The sequence below is a fragment of the Mauremys mutica genome, chromosome 5 (genome assembly GCF_020497125.1).
Source record: "Mauremys mutica isolate MM-2020 ecotype Southern chromosome 5, ASM2049712v1, whole genome shotgun sequence".
Lineage (NCBI taxonomy): Eukaryota > Metazoa > Chordata > Testudines > Geoemydidae > Mauremys > Mauremys mutica.
This window is the reverse complement of record NC_059076.1, coordinates 44,642,324-44,661,424: the sequence shown is the minus strand read 5'-3', so window position 1 is coordinate 44,661,424 and position 19,101 is coordinate 44,642,324. Positions and strand designations below refer to the sequence as shown.

The 19,101-nt window shown below is 41.7% G+C and overlaps 1 protein-coding gene across 4 annotated transcripts in view; it reads left to right on the top strand.

Annotated features, from left to right (window-relative positions):
- TNIP3 (TNFAIP3 interacting protein 3) overlaps positions 1 to 19,101 on the top strand; it is a 118,749-nt gene that overhangs the window by 1,069 nt on the left and 98,579 nt on the right. Inside the window, exon 1 of one of the 4 annotated variants that reach the window (XM_045017367.1) lies at positions 195 to 213. The exons of 1 other annotated variant lie outside the window; for it this stretch is intronic. Coding sequence is in view for 2 of the 3 variants with exons in the window: in XM_045017362.1 (XP_044873297.1) it covers positions 12,781 to 12,846 (66 nt within the window). In the remaining variant the exon portion in view is untranslated. Of the gene's footprint in view, positions 1 to 194; positions 214 to 12,574; positions 12,847 to 13,201; positions 13,225 to 19,101 lie in introns of those variants that run through there. 2 more of the 4 variants (XM_045017362.1, XM_045017363.1) reach the window with 2 other exon arrangements.

The window sequence follows — 19,101 nt, the reverse complement described above, 5'->3', positions numbered from 1 at the left end:
CCCTAGTGCTTTACCAACACATAGATGCATTCCCTGCTCTGAAGCACTTATGGACTAAGGGCAAGATCCTACAAGCAGCCCTGTGTATAAGACACCTGCTTCTGTGTGAAACCCCACTGAGATCAGAGGGGCTCCACAAGAGGGCAAAGTTCCATCTTTGTGGATCCATTTGCAAGGTCAGGGCCAAAGACAAGACACAAAGCAATAATTCAGGTAAGAGTCAAGGGAACAATAATTGATTACTGGGATTCACGTAAGGAAGGTTTAAGGTGATGACTTGAATGCTTAGTGTGTGAGACTGCAAAACCCACAATTATTTAGCTCTGAAAAGGAAAGAGCTAGAAGGGATTTAACTGAGATGTAAGATTATGAAGGGTATAGTATAAATAACACTCTCTATCATTGGGTCCACCAAAGCTATTGGCAGGTAAAATAAAGAAGAAATGCTACTTAACACAATGCATTACTAGCCTGTGGAACACAAACAAATGTTGTAGGTGGCAATAAAAAAAGAAGGCTGGTAATGTTATGACTGTAGGGATGTTGTGAACCATCTTAAGAGGTGGGAAGTATTAAGTAAACTGCTTTCCCTGGATCACAGCTTGCTGGTTTGTAGATCCTTGAATCTCTAATGGGCTAGAGCTTGATCCACAAAGGTAGCAACACTTAACACTTAGGTGTCTACTGAAATCCTCCATCCTGAGTTAGGCATTCAGGCTCCCTACACAATGCATGGTGAGAGTTAGGCACCTAGGAAAGGGATTCACAGATGCCTGCAAGCTGTGTAGGGAGCAGCCCAAGGGTATGTCTCCACTTCCAGTTGGGGGTGTGTGATTCCCAGCTCAGAGATGTGCTCATGCTAGCTCTGACTGGGCTAAATATAAAATTTAGCCACAGTGACAGAAGGGGCTAGCCATCCCAATATATGCCTAGTGTCTCACAAACATAGACCGTAAGCTAGTCAAGAGGAAATGCCGGGAAGAGGGCTGTGACATAAGCATTGCCCCTCAAAGGGAGGGAGGAATCTAATTCTGGGCAGGAGGGAAGCACCTCTCTCTGCTTAGAATTCACATCTATAAACCCTCTCCTGGTGTCAGACATTTAAGCCAGGTCATGCTGCTCTCATGAAACATCTGAGAGACAGAGAGAGACACCCCCATACATTATAGCACTGTAGGGCATTCACCTGGAGTGTGAGCCCCCAAGTTAGAGTCCCTGCTCTAAATCAGGAAGAGTGGAGATTTGAAGACAGGACTCCCACATCCCAGGTGAATGGCCTAACTAGTGGGCTATTGGGTTTTCTAGGACACAACCCCTGCCCACAAAAATCCCCAATCTAGCTGCCTGTGGCTATCCTTTGGTCAGGTTGGGCATGGTCTGAACTCCTGTGAATATTATTTTTTTTGCAGTGCAAATGATCTATCTATGATCCTCAATGCAAATATATTCCATTGTTCTTGGCCACAGCTGGCTTTGTTTGTGATTCAGTCCAAAACTCAATGTGTCGGCCATTCTTCTCTGTCTAGAAAAAACCTGTTTTGCCTCTTCTGTCTGTTTATAAACTCCAAAACATAATATCAAAGAGTAGCTATAATTTCCCATGTTGCATACATGTCACGCTGATCCTAATGATAAGCTTATTAGCTTTCAAATGTTATTGCAAGACACTATCTTTACAAGGTGAGTAACTGGTTTTGGGGTTATATTGAGTATGAATGTTAAGTACAGCATTATAGCTGTTGGCTCTACTTTGGGGATGGAGAAAAATTGGCTGTCATTGCATCCTAGCTAATATGGACTGAGAAGGGTCCCTCTGCACATGGATAATGTAGACCAGAAAGTGTTGTATGAAACACCCTTAGCAGTGTTAATTCCTTTAGAAAGTCTGTTGTATCAAAGTAAGCAGGAAGAATATACTGAGACCCAGTGATGGTCATGAGAAGTGGTTGATTTTATAGCTCTTTCCATTCTTTTTACAAATTTCATGGATGCAGGCAGTGGAAAATACAGTAGGAAGATTCATATTCTCTCTCCTTCCTTCCTTCCTCTGCTGGTAATAGCTCACCTTACATACTCTAACGAGAGCGATCAGTTATGGTAACACCCATTGTTTCATGTTCTATATCACAGAACATGAAACAATGGGTGTTAACATAACTGATCGCTCTCGTTAGAGTATGTAAGGTGAGCTATTACCAGCAGGAGAGAGAGAAACTTTTTGTAGTGGTAATCAAAATGGTCCATTTGCAGACGTTGACAAGAAGTTGTGAGGAATAATGGAGGGGGGTGGGAATAAAAATGGGGAAATAGTTTTACTTTCTGTAATGACCCATCCATTCCCAATCTTTATTCAAGCCTAATTTAATGGTGTCCATTTTGCAAATTAATTCCAATTCAGCAGTCTCCCTTTGGAGTCTGTTTTTGAAGTTTTTTTTGTTGTAGTATTGGGACTTTTTAGGTCTGTAATCGAGTGACCAGGGAGATTGAAGTGTTCTCCTCCTGGTTTTTGAATGTTACAATTCTTGATGTCTGATTTGTGTCCAATTATTCTTTTACGTAGAGACTGTCCGGTTTGGCCAATGTACATGGCAGAGGGGCATTGCTGGCACATGATGGCATATCGCATTGGTAGATGTGCAAGTGAATGAGCCTCTGATAGCATGGCTGATGTAATTAGGTCTTATGATGGTGTCCCCTGAATAGATATGTGGACAGAGTTGGCAATGGGCTTTGTTGCAAGGATAGGTTCCTGGGTTAGTGTTTTTGTTGTGTGGTTTGTGGTTGCTGGTGAGAATTTGTTTCAGGTTTGGGGGCTATCTGTAACCAAGGACTGGCCTGTCTCCCAAGATCTGTGAGAGTGATGGATTGTCCTTCAGGATAGGTTGTAGATCCTTGATGATGCACTGGAGAGGTTTTAGTTGGGGGCTGAAGATGACGGCTAATGGTGTTCTGTTACTTTCTTTGTTGGGTCTGTCCTGTAGTAGGTGACTTCTGGGTACCCTTCTGGCTCTGTCAATCTGTTTCTTCACTTCAGCAGGTGGGTATTGTAGTTTTAAGAATGCTTGATAGAGATCTTGTAGGTGTTTGTCTCTGAGGGGTTGGAGCAAATGCGATTGTATCATAGAGCTTGGCTGTAGACAATGGATCATGTAGTGTGGTCTGGATGAAAGCTGGAGGCATGTAGGTAAGTATAGCGGTCAGTAGGTTTCCAGAATGGGGTGGTGTTTATGTGACCATTGCTTATTAGCACTGTAGTGTCTAGGAAGTGGATCTCTTGTGTGGACTTGTCCAGGCTGAGGTTGCTGGTGGGGTGGAAATTGTTGAAATCCTGGTGGAATTCCTCAAAGGCCTCCTTCCCATGGGTCCAGATGATGAAGATGTCCTCAATGTAGCGCAAGTAGAGCAGGGGCATTAGGGGAAGAGAGCTGAGGAAGCGTTGTTCTAAGTCAGCCATAAAAATGTTGGCATCCTGTGGGGCCATGCGGGTACCCATAGCAGTGCCACTGATTTGAAGGTATATGTTGTCCCCAAATGTGAAATAGTTATGGGTGAGGACAAAGTCACAAAGTTCTGCCACCAGGTTTGCTGTGACATTATCGGGGATACTGTTCCTGATGGCTTGTAGTCCATCTTTGTGTGGAATGTTGGTGTAGAGGGCTTCTACATCCCTCTGCCATGCAGATTGGCCAAACTGGACAGTCTCTACGTAGAAGAATAAATGGACACAAATCAGATGTCAAGAATTATAACATTCCAAAACCGGTCAGAGAACACTTCAGTCTCCCTGGTCACTCAAAATGACAGACCTAAAATTCGCAATATTACAACAAAAAAAACTTCAAAAACAGACTCCAGCGAGAGACTGCTGAATTGGAATTAATTTGCAAAATGGACATCATTAAATTAGGCTTAAATAAAGACTGGGAGTGGATTGGTCATTACACAAAGTAAAACTATTTCCCCTTGTTTATTTCCCCCAGTTCCTCACAACTTCTCGTCAACTGCTGCAAATGGACCATTTTGATTACCACTATAAAATTTTTCTCTCTCCTGCTGGTAATAGCTCACCTTAACTGATCACTCTCGTTAGAGTATGTTTGGTAACACCCATTGTTTCATGTTCTCTGTGTATATATATATATCTTCCTACTGTATTCCACTGCATGCATCCGATGAAGTGGGCTGTAGCCCACGAAAGCTTATGCTCAAATAAATTTGTTAGTCTCTAAGGTACCACAAGTACTCCTGTTCTTTTTGCAGATAGAAATCGGTATCTGCTGAACTGTAGGGCTCTCCCGAGAACCGCAGCAGTGAAAGGAGCAGAATGTGGGGCTGCCACTCCCAGGAGCCAGCACCCTGTGCCAGTAGGTCCTCCCAGCTCCTCCTACCATCCCCAGCCCTTCCACGCAGCTGTATCTCTTTTCTGGGTTCTGTGCAGCCCTGCTGGAGAACAGGGCTGGGGGCAGGGCTGAGGGCGGTACTGCTGTGCCAGAGGAGCTGCCGGCTTCCTGGGAGTGGTGACCCCACGTTCTGCTCCTTTTGCCACTGTGTTTCCTGGGACAGCCCTGTGGTTCAGCAGATACCGATTTCAATCCATGGATATCTGCATTTGCAGATATCTGCATCCATGTGTATAAATTTGTATCCATGCAGGGCTCTAATTACGAAATATTTTTTGTGAGGGGGAGGCAGGGTCATGGGGTCAGTACCATATTGGTAAGAGTTAAAATCTACTTGCACCACTATATATCAGCCTTATTCTACAAATCAAGCATGTCAGAATGCACCATAAAAGCAGCCTGATAAAGCATGAGGGTATCTACGTAGAACAAGTAAAATCACAAATAGTTTCAACTAATATTTTGTAGACATAAGCAAAATCTGAAGAAGCAGTTAAATCTTAGAAGGTCAATGGGAGTACTTTGCTGGCTGGAATGTTCTACTTGTAACTTTCTTTGACAAACTTACCTTTTTCTAGAAACCAAAAACATTTGTGAAAAGTTCTACATTTTCCAGTTCTTTGTCAACTGAAAATGTCTAATTCCCCTTGCAAAAACCCCCTAAACTATAAATAAGCAAACGTTTCCTGTGAGAGGAAATAACCTCTTTTTTTTTTTGCCATTTTGAAAAGCCCTAGTAGAGGGAGAGACAAATATTGGGTGAGAAAAGAAATACTGAACATATTGGGGACATTTCCTTGCTGCTGCTTTGTATTCTTTATTTCTCTGTACGCTGCCTCTATCTGCAAGTACATCCCTGCTTATCCGAGACTGATTCCCAGATTACTTTGTAAATCCAGCTCCCATTTCAAGATCCATCTCTTCTCCCTGTTCTACCCTCTCTACTACACAAATCTGTGTATCTACTTTTCTCCATAATCATTAATCCATTCTCTTAACTCTTCTAATTAGTTAGGAAAGCTATCTTCACATTTTAAATGCTGAAAATGTCTGTCAGTCTATTTTCCATGTTAACAGCACATCTGCCTTGTTTTGCTAAATGTTGCTGGAATCTTTCACAGTTTAAAAAAAAAAACATTTGGAGACATGGTCTTCAGCTTTTGATCTTAATAAAAACAATCATTTCCAACTTCAAACTGTTTGCATTAAGAGAAAGCCCTTATCCATTTTTCTCACAACTTGACCCAATATTCTTTATGCTTCCTCCAGAATTTATCTATGCTGCTGCAGGTGGTGTTGGCATAAGTCTTTCTATTGTCGTTTCACAATCACTGCCTTGCATGGCTTTACAAAGATTTCATGATATTTACCATATTGTTTAAATCAAATTGGCATTAGAAATTTGACTTTGGTTAGTCACCTGGGTTGTGATCCATGAAGGCACTTAGTGCCTATGTCACTTTTAGGCACCACTGCAATCCACAAAACTTCTGCTCTGCTGTTGTCTAACTCTGTAGGCACCTAAAATTAGGCACTGAGTGAGGTTCCCCCCCAGGCATATGAACTGCAGCCTCATGATAGGTGTCTGGATGCCTATTTCTTGCCTAAACCCCAGAGCAATTCACAAACTGGGCAAAATAGGGGTGTGTGTGTGTGTGCGCGCGCATTTGGATCCAGTTTGTGGCCTGCAGGTGGAAGAATGGGGGGGGAGAGGGAGCCCAGAACGTGTTGGACAACCTCTGGTTAAAGTCCCCCTCCTCCTGAAGGGGAGAATGGATTTGAAGAGGGATCAGCCAACTCTCAGGTCAGTGCCCTAAACACTGGGCTACAGAATCATTCTAACTGTCACTGGTCCAATTAGTGTTTGTTTAAAGTGGAATAACTTCAATAGAAGAGACTGAGGGAGACCCATACCAGGATATTCAATAGCTCAGTGCTTAGGACATTCCCCTGAGAGGTGGCCGATCCTTTTCAAATCCATTCTCCCGCTCAGGAGGAGTGGGGACTCTCATTGGCAGTCACCCACTCCCACCTCCATCTGCTAGGCTAAAAGTTATAAGGGACGTCTTCTGCCTCCCTGTGCCCCCAGCTGTTTTGTATCAGCCCTGAATGCAACTTAGGCAGCCAAACACCCATCTTCCCCTGGTTCCTGGATTGTTGGCAGAGAGAGAGGTGCCTCCCTGCAGCACAGACTTGTGCTTCAATCTCTGTGAGAGGAATGGGGCTTACCATGCACACCTTTGATAGCATCTCCCATTGATGAATTTATACAGCTCCCCGCCTAGCCTGCTGGTTTTGTAGATCACGGTCTAAGGTGTCTACCTCTCCCTAATCATTGTATAGGGATCCTGGGCACCTAACTCAGGCTTTGTAGATTGCAGTGTTTCTTCTGTGATTTTTTTCTAGGTGCCTGAAAGTTGGGCACTGCAATGCTCAGTGGCAACTCCTATGTCCCTCTGTGGAAACGACCACTGAATCCCCTTCATTGTTCTTTCCACTCCTGCTTCACTAGATTGATGGATTCCAAGGCCAGAAGAGGCTATTATGGTCATGTAGTCTGACCACCTGTAATAACACAGGCCACAGCATTTCCTCCCAAAAATTCCTAGAGTAGATCTATGCTCTCAGGTATGTTATAGCATATAATAGTGCATCTCATTTCCAAAGACTCTTTAGAAAGTTCCTCGTAAAAATTCGGAAACATCAGTAGTTCCTCAAGAAAACTTGAACATGGTTTAAATGATCTTGCCTAGTCTCAGCTCTGTTGTCACAGTTCTTGTGAAAGCTTCATTGTGTGTCCTATAAAATCACTCTAAACTGTTCTTGACTATCTTAGGCAACTAAAAAAAATCTGGCAAATTATCCCTAACTGCCATCAGGGACACTAACAGTCTATATAACAGACTGAACATCTAGGTTATAAATCACTCCCTGAAAGCCCCCAGATTTCCCTGGTTTTTTTCCCCCTTGCTTAGAATATTTGCATCTGTACAAGTTCTGAGACCCAAAACCCCCCAAAGTACAAAAAGTGTTAAATGTATTTTCAACCACTATTGCTTCAGTTTATTTATTTATTTTTTGAAGCAGGAAGTTAGATTACATTTTACATGAAGCAACTTCAGAGACTTGCAAACGGGACTGATCAAGGTCTCTACTTACAATTTGGTATCAGATCTTATCATGCTTTCCCTCTTCAATAGCATTGTGAGGCTCTGTAATGCAACAGAGTAGCTCATCCCCATGAAAGGACATGATTCTCTGGAACAAGGCTTTCCCAAGCATAGCTTCCATGCGTCCTAAAAAGACAGTTCTCAATGAGAAACTTCCAGAAAACCACAATGGCTGTAAGCTACAGTTTTCAAATGTTTCTTTGTAAATCTAACCACTTGTCCCTATAATTTTTCAACCAATGTCTGAAATTCCTTGTCTCTTCTTGTGATTTTTTTCATTCCTGATGATTCCCTATAAAGTCGCTACTTTACTTCAAAATCCCACCTCTTCCTTCTGCTGAACATCTGATCTGTTCTGAAATTGTTCCTGAAAACTATTTAAGAAAAAGTGCTAAATATTGTCCTGCATTGAATAGGTAATGCCTAGATAAATAAATTGAAATGTGTCTACTTATGAGAAACTTGACATTTGATTAACTGTTTTCTAATATCACACAATCATTTGTCTCCATGTTTGTGTTTAGAAATCCATTACCAAAGTCACTATGAGAAACAGCAGCTCCCTGACTTTTGGAAAATGAGGTGAAGTTCCTTATGCCAGAAGGGCTGGAAGTATTCTTTAAGTCAGTGATTTTTTTTTGTAACTGGTAATTCTCCATTGCAGTGCTGTAATATATAAGAAGCCATTGCTCCAGAGCTCTGTCAGGGAGAGTAAGAAAGGGACCTGCAGACTTTTTAAACTATTACAAAAAGGCAGTTGGGAAAGGTTCCCTGCCTGTTCTCATGACCTTTGTGGTGGTGGTCTCTGTGACGGATTAGATCACAGAACCCCCCTTGGAAGCTGCCACTTGATGTGCCAAGACTACCTCTGCTCCTGCTTTCCTGCCAGCTCGGGAGCCAGACACGCTCGTCTGCTCTAACACAGACCCAGGGTCTGAATTACTTGCCCCAAAGCTGCAGGTTTACCTGAAAGCAGCTAACAGAAGTGTTCCTGTCTTTAACACTCAGATGCCCAACTCCCAGTAGGGTCTAAACCCAAATAAATCTGTTTTACTCATAAATTGTTCACCCTCTATAATACTGATAGAGAGAGATGAACAGTTGTTTACTCCCCCAGGTATTATTAATTAACTCAGAGTATGTATTAAGTAAAAAGTGATTTTATTAAATACAGAAAGTAGGATTTCAGTGGTTCCAAGTAGTAACAGACAGAACAAAATAAGTCACCAAGCAAAATAAAATAAAATGCGCAAATCTGTCTAATTAAACTGAATAAAGATAAGCTCTTCACCAGTTCCAGAATGCTCCCCTTTACAGACTAATCTCCTTTTAGCCTGGGTCCAGCAATCACTCACACCACTTGCACACTGTCCTTTGTTCCAGTTTCTTTCAAGTATCCTGGGGGCTGGAGAGGCTCTCTCCTTAGCCAGCTGAAGACAAAATGGAGCGGTGTCCCAGGGATTTACATAGAATTTCTCATGTGGGTGGAGACCCCCTCCTCACTCCTATGCAAAGTCCAGCTACAAAATGGAGTTTAGGAGTCACCTGGACAAGTCACATGTCCATGCAGGACTCACAGTTTTTACAGGTAGCATCCATTGTTTACATGCTACCTTGAATGTCCTCAAGTAGACTTCTTATGTGGATTGGAGCATTCCAAGATTCATTGTCCTTTAAGTGTCTCTTGATTAGGTACTTAATTTCAACATTCCTTCCTCCAGGAACTGACCAAATGCTCTACTAATGCTTTAGAAATCAAGCCAGTACACAGCCGATATTCATAACTTCGAATACAAAAATGATACATACATACAAATAGGATTAATAGATTCAATAGATCATAACCTTTGAGATATGTTACATGGCATATGTAGCATAAAACACATTCTAAGCATATTTCCATAAAGCCGTATGGGAGGTACCGTCACAGTCTTCATCTGCCATCCGGGGCAATGCCAAAATTCCCATTGATTTTAATGGGAACAGAAGAGACCTGTGAAACTACAAGATGTGCAGCAGCTGGATTATTGCTCACTTCCAGCTCATCCAGGGGGAGAGTGTGTAAAAGGAGTGAGTTTAAGGAGTATAGCAGCACTTAAAAACAAGAAGCTCAGTCACCTGCACATCTACCAATGTGATATAGGCCATCATGTGCCAGCAATGCCCCTTTGCCATGTACATTGGCCAAACCAGACAGTCTCTATGCAAAAGAATAAATGGACACATCTGACATCAGGAATCATAAACCAGTAGGAGAACACTTCAACCTCTCTGGCCATTCAGTAACAGATCTGAAGGTGGCAATTTTGCAACAGAAAAGCTTCAAAAACAGACTCCAATGAGAAACTGCTGAACTTGAATTGATATGCAAACTAGATACTATCAATTTAGGCTTAACTAGAGACTGGGAATGGCTGAGCCATTACACACATTGAATCTATTTCCCTCATGTTAAGTATCTTGTCAAACTGTCTTAAATGGGCCATCTTGATTATTACTACAAAATTTTTTTTTTCTCCTGCTGACAACAACAGTTCATCTTAATTAATTAGCCTCTTTGAGTTGGTTCGGCAACTCCCACCTTTTCATGTTCTCTGTATGTGTATATATCTCCTCACGATATGTTCCATTCTATGCATCCGATGAAGTGGGCTGTAGCCCACGAAAGCTTATGCTCAAATAAATTTGTTAGTCTCTAAGGTGTCACATGGACTCCTGTTCTTTTAGTCCTAAAATTGCAACTCTGCAACTTTCTGCTATGGAGCAGATTCATTTTAAAGAAAGGTGGAGGAGGGAGGGTTTCTGTAGCAGGCCAAGCTTCCTGAGGAATACAAGCCACGGTCCGAGTCTAGAAGGGCTCATCTTCAGCTTGGAAGGCTGCAGTCACGTTGCGCTGAAATACATAGGTATGATGAAAATTCTGCGCAGATCTTACTGAATTGGGCAATAAGAAAATGACCCATCTGTTGTGCAGTGAAAGCTCCACTCCATAAATCAGATGTAACAAGCTTGTGAGCTGCAAAAGTTTTGTTTTTTAAGGCTGCACTTTTAATATAAAACTTCAAATCTGGAAGCGAGGGGTCAGATGAGGAGTGTAGTAGGAAAAGCTGCTAACAGGATGGTGAAGTCAGGGGTACCAGACTCATTCAGTGAAGAAGGCTGAACTCCATTTTTAATTATGGTCCCTAAGATACGGTATAAATTTACGACTACGTTTTACCCTTCATCCTCAGTAATCTCTCACTGATGTCACTGGGAGATTTGCACAAAGATCAAGAGTAAAATATAACCTTCATATACTAATACGTTTAGTTATTACTTATCGGTATTCTCTACCTTATTGCCACATTCAACTTACTGTGTGGGAAACTACTCGTATTTATGACCTTTTCTGTTTCTTTCCTGGTTCTCTCTTCCTTCCACATCCTCCTCTCTCACTTTCACTTGTCTTTGTATTCCCCTCATTGTCTGTATTTCCTCCTCTGCAGCAGCCCATGAACTCTAGTGGCTTCCCTTTCATATGGGCTAAAATGATCAGCAGTGAAATGCTGATGCTGAAGTGTCTTCATTGGCTGTAGAGTTAACACTTCAACCAGATTAACTGGAAATGGGGGGAACTTCACAGCTCTGATTCATTATTTCAGGCTGTCTGAAGACCTCAATGCATCAGTTACTTTTGGTTCTTATTTGGAAGGTTAACTTTGCTACTACTCTTTCGGTTAAAAAAAGCTTGAATGTCATGTGGACCATACAAATATATCAAGATGATTGGATGTGGCTGGGTATTTGACATTGCTGGTGTAAACTAGTGTAGCCTTCCCCATATATACCCTTAAACTTTCAGAGTCGCTAGCAGGTGTTGGTTAGATCAGCTCAGATTCCATTTTTCCCACTAAGATTCCCTTACATCTTACTGATATGCAGCCTGCTCCACCTAATACATTACTTTAGATTTGGCCTTCAGTTTTATAATACACATGAGGTAACAGACAGAGGGTTTGCCTGGTGCCTCAGTGGGAGTCACTAGTATTGCTTCAAATACAGTTCGCAATCATTCCAAACACACAGGCACAGATCCTCAAAGGTATTTAAGCACCTGAAATCAATGAGTTAGGTGCTTAAATATCTTTGAGAGTCTGGGCTTAAATGTCTTCATCCTCAATGATAAGGATGGCACATATATAAGATCCAGAGACTATCTTGTGAGTCTGTATAAGTATACATGGTACTATGATTTGCACAGGTTTGATAAGAGAAGAGTATAACAGCTCTATTAAGCTCTGTCTGTCTTCTCTAGCTCTGGGATTCTATGGGTATTGCTGCTGCCATTAGCTGAACTTGCAGCTTCTGAACAAACATTAAGAGAATATAATTTATTTTAGTGACTAAAATAGTCACATTAAATCTGTGCCTTGCTGCAGGTTTTCTATTTGAAGAGGGAGTGTGTGGCAAAATGTGAGTAAATTTCTTGTCCTGCTTGAGTTTTGTGGTGTTGCACACCTCACACCATCATGGTCCCACAGCAAAAGATCAGCTACACAAAGTCATGCTTCTACACCATGGGTTAGATCTTCCACTCTCTAGTTTACAAACATACATGCAACTAATTTATATTGTAAAGGCTCTTGAAAATGAACCACATACTCAACAGCAGAATTCTCTGTGAATGCTTGCACAAGTGAATTCTCAATTGGGCTGGGAATTAAGGAAAACTAGAGGAAAAAAGAACCGCCAGTAAGACACTCAGGTGCTTTTACATGACACTCTCTGCATTGGTCCATTAGTCTGTTTCAGAATGATCATTTGCACTGGGTGCTAAACTCCAACTGGGAGCAAAGGAGGTTTTAGCTGGCCTCAGCCTCATTTGTTATGGATGAGCTACCCTAGATAATTGGCTAGGGATTAGATAGCGTGGTTGAGTTGTCAGACCCAGCTGGGCAGAGTTGGGTGATTTCCATAAAGGTTTGGGAGAGCTCACTTGGGAGGTTGTCTCCTGTAATGAGCCCTAAGGAAGAGGGCAGCAGGAGAGGCAGTGCTGGCTCCTGGCCAGACCCAGGAAAAGGCCAAACCTCAGGCAGATGGCCTAGAGGTAGACTGGGAATAAGGATCCACAGTGGGGATAGGATTCTGGGGAAGAAGCCCTAAGGGTCAGTGATTTGGGTAGGAGTTGGGCCTCCAGGGAGAAAGTGGCTAGAGAACTCACGCACTGGATGTGGGAGACCAAGTTCAAATCACCACCGCCTGATGCCGAGCCAGGGTTTGAACGCAGATCTCCAGTGAGTACCCTAACACTGGACTAAGGGATATTCTGGGGTGAGGGGGGGTCTCAATTACTCCCATTGAAGCTGTTCCACTTTGCATAACTACTTAAACAGTTATTGGCCCAGCGAAAGTGAGCGACTCTAAAGCACAATGGGATGCCGGCTCCAGTCCCTTCTCCAATTCTTATAGAAGTACTAAGAGTGAGGACTTGAATCCAGGCCTCCCATATCCTGGTGAGTGCTCTAACCATTGGGCTATTGGATATATCAGCTGCAGTACGACCATTACCTTGCAAGAAACAGCTGACCTGGCTTAAACTTCTAACTCCAGCACAAGATTTCAGGCTGTGAATCCCCAGGCAGAGATGTGAACCTAATTCCCAGGGAGGAATGGTAAGGCCCTGCTCCTCATCTTACCTAAAGTAGGAAATAAGAAATGTTAACTCCCTGCTCAGCATATTGGCTTTTTTGGATCCCATTCATAGGACTTGTCTACATGGAGAGTTAGTGAATGGCAAGCCATGGTGTAAATCTATAGCACATAGCTGGCATTTATCAATGTGCTGCATGTACTCTGCTACCATGCGCCAAAAGTTTTGTGTAGTGTGCTTTGATGTACTTTCATTTTCCGAGATGCTGTGTATACCTTGAATGACTTAATCTACAAATGATTACCTGGTTTATTAGTTCAAGAACAATTGCATACTCAAAGATAAGCTCACAATTACACTTGGACCTTGAGCTGCCTTTCTTCTTCTTAAAAATCTGTCCTTGAAGCATTTGTTCTAAAAGGTGAAACAAAGCCAGCAGAGGCTATCATCTAACTAAAATTCTTGATGTGTCTCTGGTGACATCATGTGGCATATTTGAGTGGTGTTTTTTTTTGTTTGTTTGTTTTTTTTTTTTTTTTTGGTAGGAACAGTTCTGTCGCAAATAAAAATGAGTTGTAGAAGAAACCTACTCGGTGGTTTATTTGAGCAGCAGTATATTTTAGCCAACTCAGTCTTCTAAATTAGCAAAGTTTATTTCACAGAGGAAATGCTAAAATATACCTTAGCATGTTGTCAAATCTTCTTCTGGGGTTTAGACTTTTCAGACTTGATCTCACTTTAAGAAGAAACAGTTTGAGTTACTAGAAGTGAGGAATAAAATATGTTGTTTGAGGTGCTTTTTAGTATCCATTGAATAAAAACAGGATTGAAAGATGACCTAGCACTTCATCATAATGACTTCAATGGGAAAAAAGGCTTTCTGATTTTGTGTACACTGTCAGGTTCTTTCAGCAAAACTTGTAGAATGATCACTTTAGGAGACACAATCTCCAGATTCAGGATTCAGATTTAATTGACAAATGCAAAATAATATCAAATGAGCTAAACACATTCTCTTAAAACAAAACACCTTACATTTTTTATTGCAGTAAAAAGGTCTATTGCCTTGCACATTATGCTCCAGTAATACTGGACAATATGCCATCCCAATCTATTTGAGCATCGGTTTGTCACTGATATATCTGCGGTTTGACCAACACGTGAGAGAACCCCTTGCACTCAACATAAAACCTCTCTTGACAGCTTACCACTGAGAATATTGAAGGGGCAATGAATAATTGGATTTCTTCTGCTCAGTCTTTAGGGTATAGAGCTGGTCTTATTTTTTTCCCTAGTGTTTTCCCCATTGAAAATGGCCTTGTTCTTAAATAGAAAATCTTGAAGGGGAAAACCCCCTCAATTTTATATTGTTTACAGTGGCTTTGTAAACATGTTGGTCCCAGGAGACCTGAAGAAGAGCTCCACGTAGCTTGAAATCTTCTCTTCTCAACAGAAGTTAGTCCAAAAAAGATATAAAATGAGAGACTGGGTAGGTGAGGTAACATTTGTGATATTTAAAATATATATATTAATTAAATTTGGGGTGTTTTGACTTCTTTTTTTTAAAGCTTCCCTTCCTTCTCCCACTTTTTTCAGCCTTTTTTGAAAATAATTTCCCCCCAGTGTGACTGGTGGCTTAAGAAAAGAAAAGGAGGAGGGAAGGAGGTGAAAGGGGGTGGGGAGACTAAAACATGATCAGTGAGAACTTGTTTTCATCCAGCAGAGTTAAAACAACTTTTTACCCAGCTCTTTTTAAAGGCTTGCCTTACATCCTTTAGATACCTTCATCTGTATCAAATCTGTTCTCCATATTTCCTAAATGGTACTTTCTGCTTTTAGTCTATGCTACAAAAAAGTTACTGAAGTGAAATACCTAGTTTATTGTATCAAAGTTATGGGTACAAGCTGTAGAAAATGAATTCTGACTTAGAACTAAGCTTGGCCAAAGTGCAGGCCCATTAATGGCATATATGGTGAAGTGTATGTGCTGTATACTCTTACAAAACAGAAAAAATATTTTAGTATGAATCACTTTCAATATAAAAACACTGAGTCAGACAGTTTACTAAATGAATAAACTTGAGAGTTTGGTTTCAGTGGACATGACTTCCAAATTTCAGTTCCCTTTTCTTCACTCACATTAACAACCTCACTTTTGTGCTTTGATCATGAAAATAAAAATTAGCTTAATACCACATTATCCCCAACTAAAACTCATTGGCCAGATTCTCCACTGGTGCAACTATACCTTGCTCCACTGACTGCAATGGAGTTGGACTGGTTTACATAACACAGCATCTGGTCCACTGTTCGTACCAGAACTAACATATTGACCTAATTCATTCTTGGCATGGATGAATTTGACCCATTATGTGTCTTTTTAAAAAAACAAAACCAACCCCATTGTCTTAGTTAATAAAGGCTGGCTAACTTCAAAATAAACTTGTTTTCCTGATGTACTTTTGAAGAACCCCTAATGCAGTGGTCCCCATGTTTACCACCTTGCACTCCACCCCCATCCCCGCCGCCAGCTGTGGCTGGGAGAGGGGATGCAGCTCTGGGCAGGGGGGATGTGGACAGGGGTAAGGGCGCCCTGGGTGCAGGGCTGGGAGCTGGGGCCCCGAGTGGAGCTGGGTGGTGCTCCCTTCCTGACCCCTGTGGGGGCTGGCCCAGGCCCCAGCCATGTGCTCCCCACCCCCCAATATTCAGCATGCTCCACAGTTTGGGGACCTCTGCCTTAATGTTTTCTTTAACATAATTATGGAAATCACTGCCTGAAAAACATCTCTCTCAACCTTTTTTGAGACTTGAAGACCTAGTCCTTCTAGTTACTCAGCCGTTATCTCCTAAACACAGGAATAATACCTTTTGGCCACTACTTCAAATGACTCGATCTTATCCTTTGCTATTTTTGTTGTGTAAAGAGCAGTGAGTTTTTTCTAACACCATTAAAGTTATAACTTCTCTGCCCTGAGTCACTTGACAGATCGCTAATTTTCCAGAAGTAAATGAGACAGGTTTGTGTAGGACCAAAATAATACTGGTTCTAAAAGCTTGGGTGTCTCTCCAACAGAAGTTGGTCTAATAAAATATATTAACTCACCCACCTTGTCTCTCTAGACTTCATAATCAGAATGTAAGAGGTATGCTAGAAATAGTCATAGATTTAGTTTATAAAACTGACTTCAGCATTGCTTATGTCCAGTAACAGATAACATACAGTAAGAGCTTAGTATGTAAATAGTAAACTTAATAAATATAAAGCTCAGAAATTCAAACAACTTTTTCCTTTCTGTGTCCTTTCTGATGTGATCAATGGGCTGAAAAACTTATTGTAAGCTCAACTGTAAAAAGTATGTAAAAATGCAAAAAGATGTCACAATAACCTATAAAATCAAATGTTGATAGGGGAAAAGGTATGAAAGTGAGACAGGCTAAATTAGGCTGAACAAAAAGGCCTGCAGATATAACTCAAGGACTGTTATGATCATGGTTTGTATAATAAGAAAATGTGGGTCCAAAAATTGGTGGACAAAAATGAGGGGATGGGATATTCTACCTCTCACTCCCTTTTTTTTAAAGGCGGGGTGGGCAGATAAAGGCTCCTGAAGTGAGCTTCACCATCATGGCTGCCATGCCCATCATCTCTTGGGACCATGGATCTTCTTCATTCTGATCCTAAGAGAAACTAATACAACAGTCCTCAAAGGTGTCGGGTACTCTGAGATGAGCAGGCAAAAGGTAGGGGAAATGGTCCTGTCTGTCATCCCATCCCCACCTGGCTCATGGAGCTGATTGGCTACAGGTAAGGTAACAATATGTCCCATCTTGATGTTCAGTGCAGTATCAACACCTCCCTGTGCTCATGGATGGTCTAGCAGTAGCGGTGCTTCCAGAAGCACAATCCCCGCCAAAGCTATGTGGCTTTACATTGCTCACTATTTGTGACTGTGCCTAAATGGTATCAACTAAGTCATAATCATTTGGATAAGTCAGGTACAATGAGGCACCCGTGTACCTGTAACAGTAGATTCAGGATGTAGCAACCTGGAATTTGGAGGAGGTACCAAGAAGTCAGTCTGTGTGCACATGGATGGAACGCCAGCTGCAGTTGCAGCATCTCAGTAAATAGTTTTTAATAAAGAGCCAGTTTATTTTAAGGAACATGGAGCCCTCATGTTATTGCTCAGCCCATGGTATATGAACCATGGTGGCAGCAATCATTTTAGTGAGGCCCACAGCAAGAGAAGAGAGTATGATTAACAGGCAAAGCAGCTCCTAGAAGCCAAGCAAACTCACAGCATGGAGGGACTCAGACTACCAGGAATGCTGGATTTCCAGATGAAAAACCTTGCACCAGCAGGGAAGCAAGAATTAAGTCTGTATACATATCTGTCCATGGGGGATAAAGATGTGAAAATGAAAGTAATGTGTTTTTTTTTTTTTTTTTTACTATCATATGGGGGTGGGGGGAGATGAGTGAGACACTGTTGCCTGGAGTAATAAAGGTATTTGAGTATTGTGATCCCAGGCAGAATGAGATTATAGACAGATATGTTACTTCATCCAAATCCAGAATCAGAAGAGGGAATAGATACTTAAGTTACAGAGCTGAGAACTGACATCCCCCTGTAACGTTGGAGACATTAAAGGTGGGATTGTTTGTGCACCATGTAATTCCAGTTCACAGGAGAGACTGTTAGAAACAAAACTACCCCTAGAGAGATGCTGCCAAATAGCCAGGGCAGCTCAACTGTCTTGAAGAAAGGATCAAAATAACAGCCACTAGTGCAGAACAAGCACAGAGGCTCAAACTAATTAATTTACATTTGAAATATCTTCATGTATTACTACTGCTCTAAAGTCAGCTGCTCACCGCTGGATACCCCATCCCTAGCACTCAACAGTGAACTATCGAAATGATTTCATTCTGCCAACCCAACAGAAGAGGAGCGGCAGGCTGACTTACTGTTACCCGTGATCTCACCCTCCCATCTCTCTACAATGAGCTATTTATGGGGGAAGTAGAAGGCAGAAGAGAGGGAAGGGAGAGAAGAGAGTGGGAGGTGAACTCCATCTTGCTGAATCTATTGATTTCCCCCCGGTACAACTAGTAAGTCCTAAACATCACTAATTTTCTTTACTAGTCTATATCTAAATTCAGTATAAATCTCAAACCTAAAATGCTAGTACTACACCTTCTATAATATGTTTCATGTGAGGCTCTCAAAGGACTTTGGGAATAGAAATAAATATAATATCGTTGTGCAGTCTCATCCACCTTGTACTGAGGTACAGAAAGTTCACACAACACTTGTCCAAGGTGGCAAGTGGCAGAATAAGGAACTGATCTTAAAACTCCCAGTTCTGTGCTCTGACCACTAGAGTGCTTCCTATCTGTAATACAAAATAACTTTTTGCACTTGTTCAGATATTTCCTGACACAAAACTCTTTAGAAACATCACCCAGCTGTTTGTTGGAAGCAAAAAGTAGTTACCTAATTACTAATATACTTACAGAAGCTCACTCTTAAACCATAAGGAGTCCCACATTGACACAGCCTACAGCTGAAGCTTCCCACATAGATCGTAACCTCCCTCCCACCCTCACGGTACGTGGGAGTGCATCTTTACTAGAAACAGTAATTACAAAAATGACCTTCATACTTACTGAAATTTGTGGATGGTGTCACTGACTCATGGATTTGAGCCCAAATATTGGGTAATGGCTAGGTTCTTTAGTATGACCTTCTCTACCACATTATGTAACGGCTGCAATGAAAGCCATTTTCATGTCAGAACATCTTTTGTGAAATACTTGCCTGGTTAATCTAGGATTTCTTCTATGCCAGAACCTAGGGTGTTACAAAGACTGCAGAGAATCCCTGCCCTAGCTCTC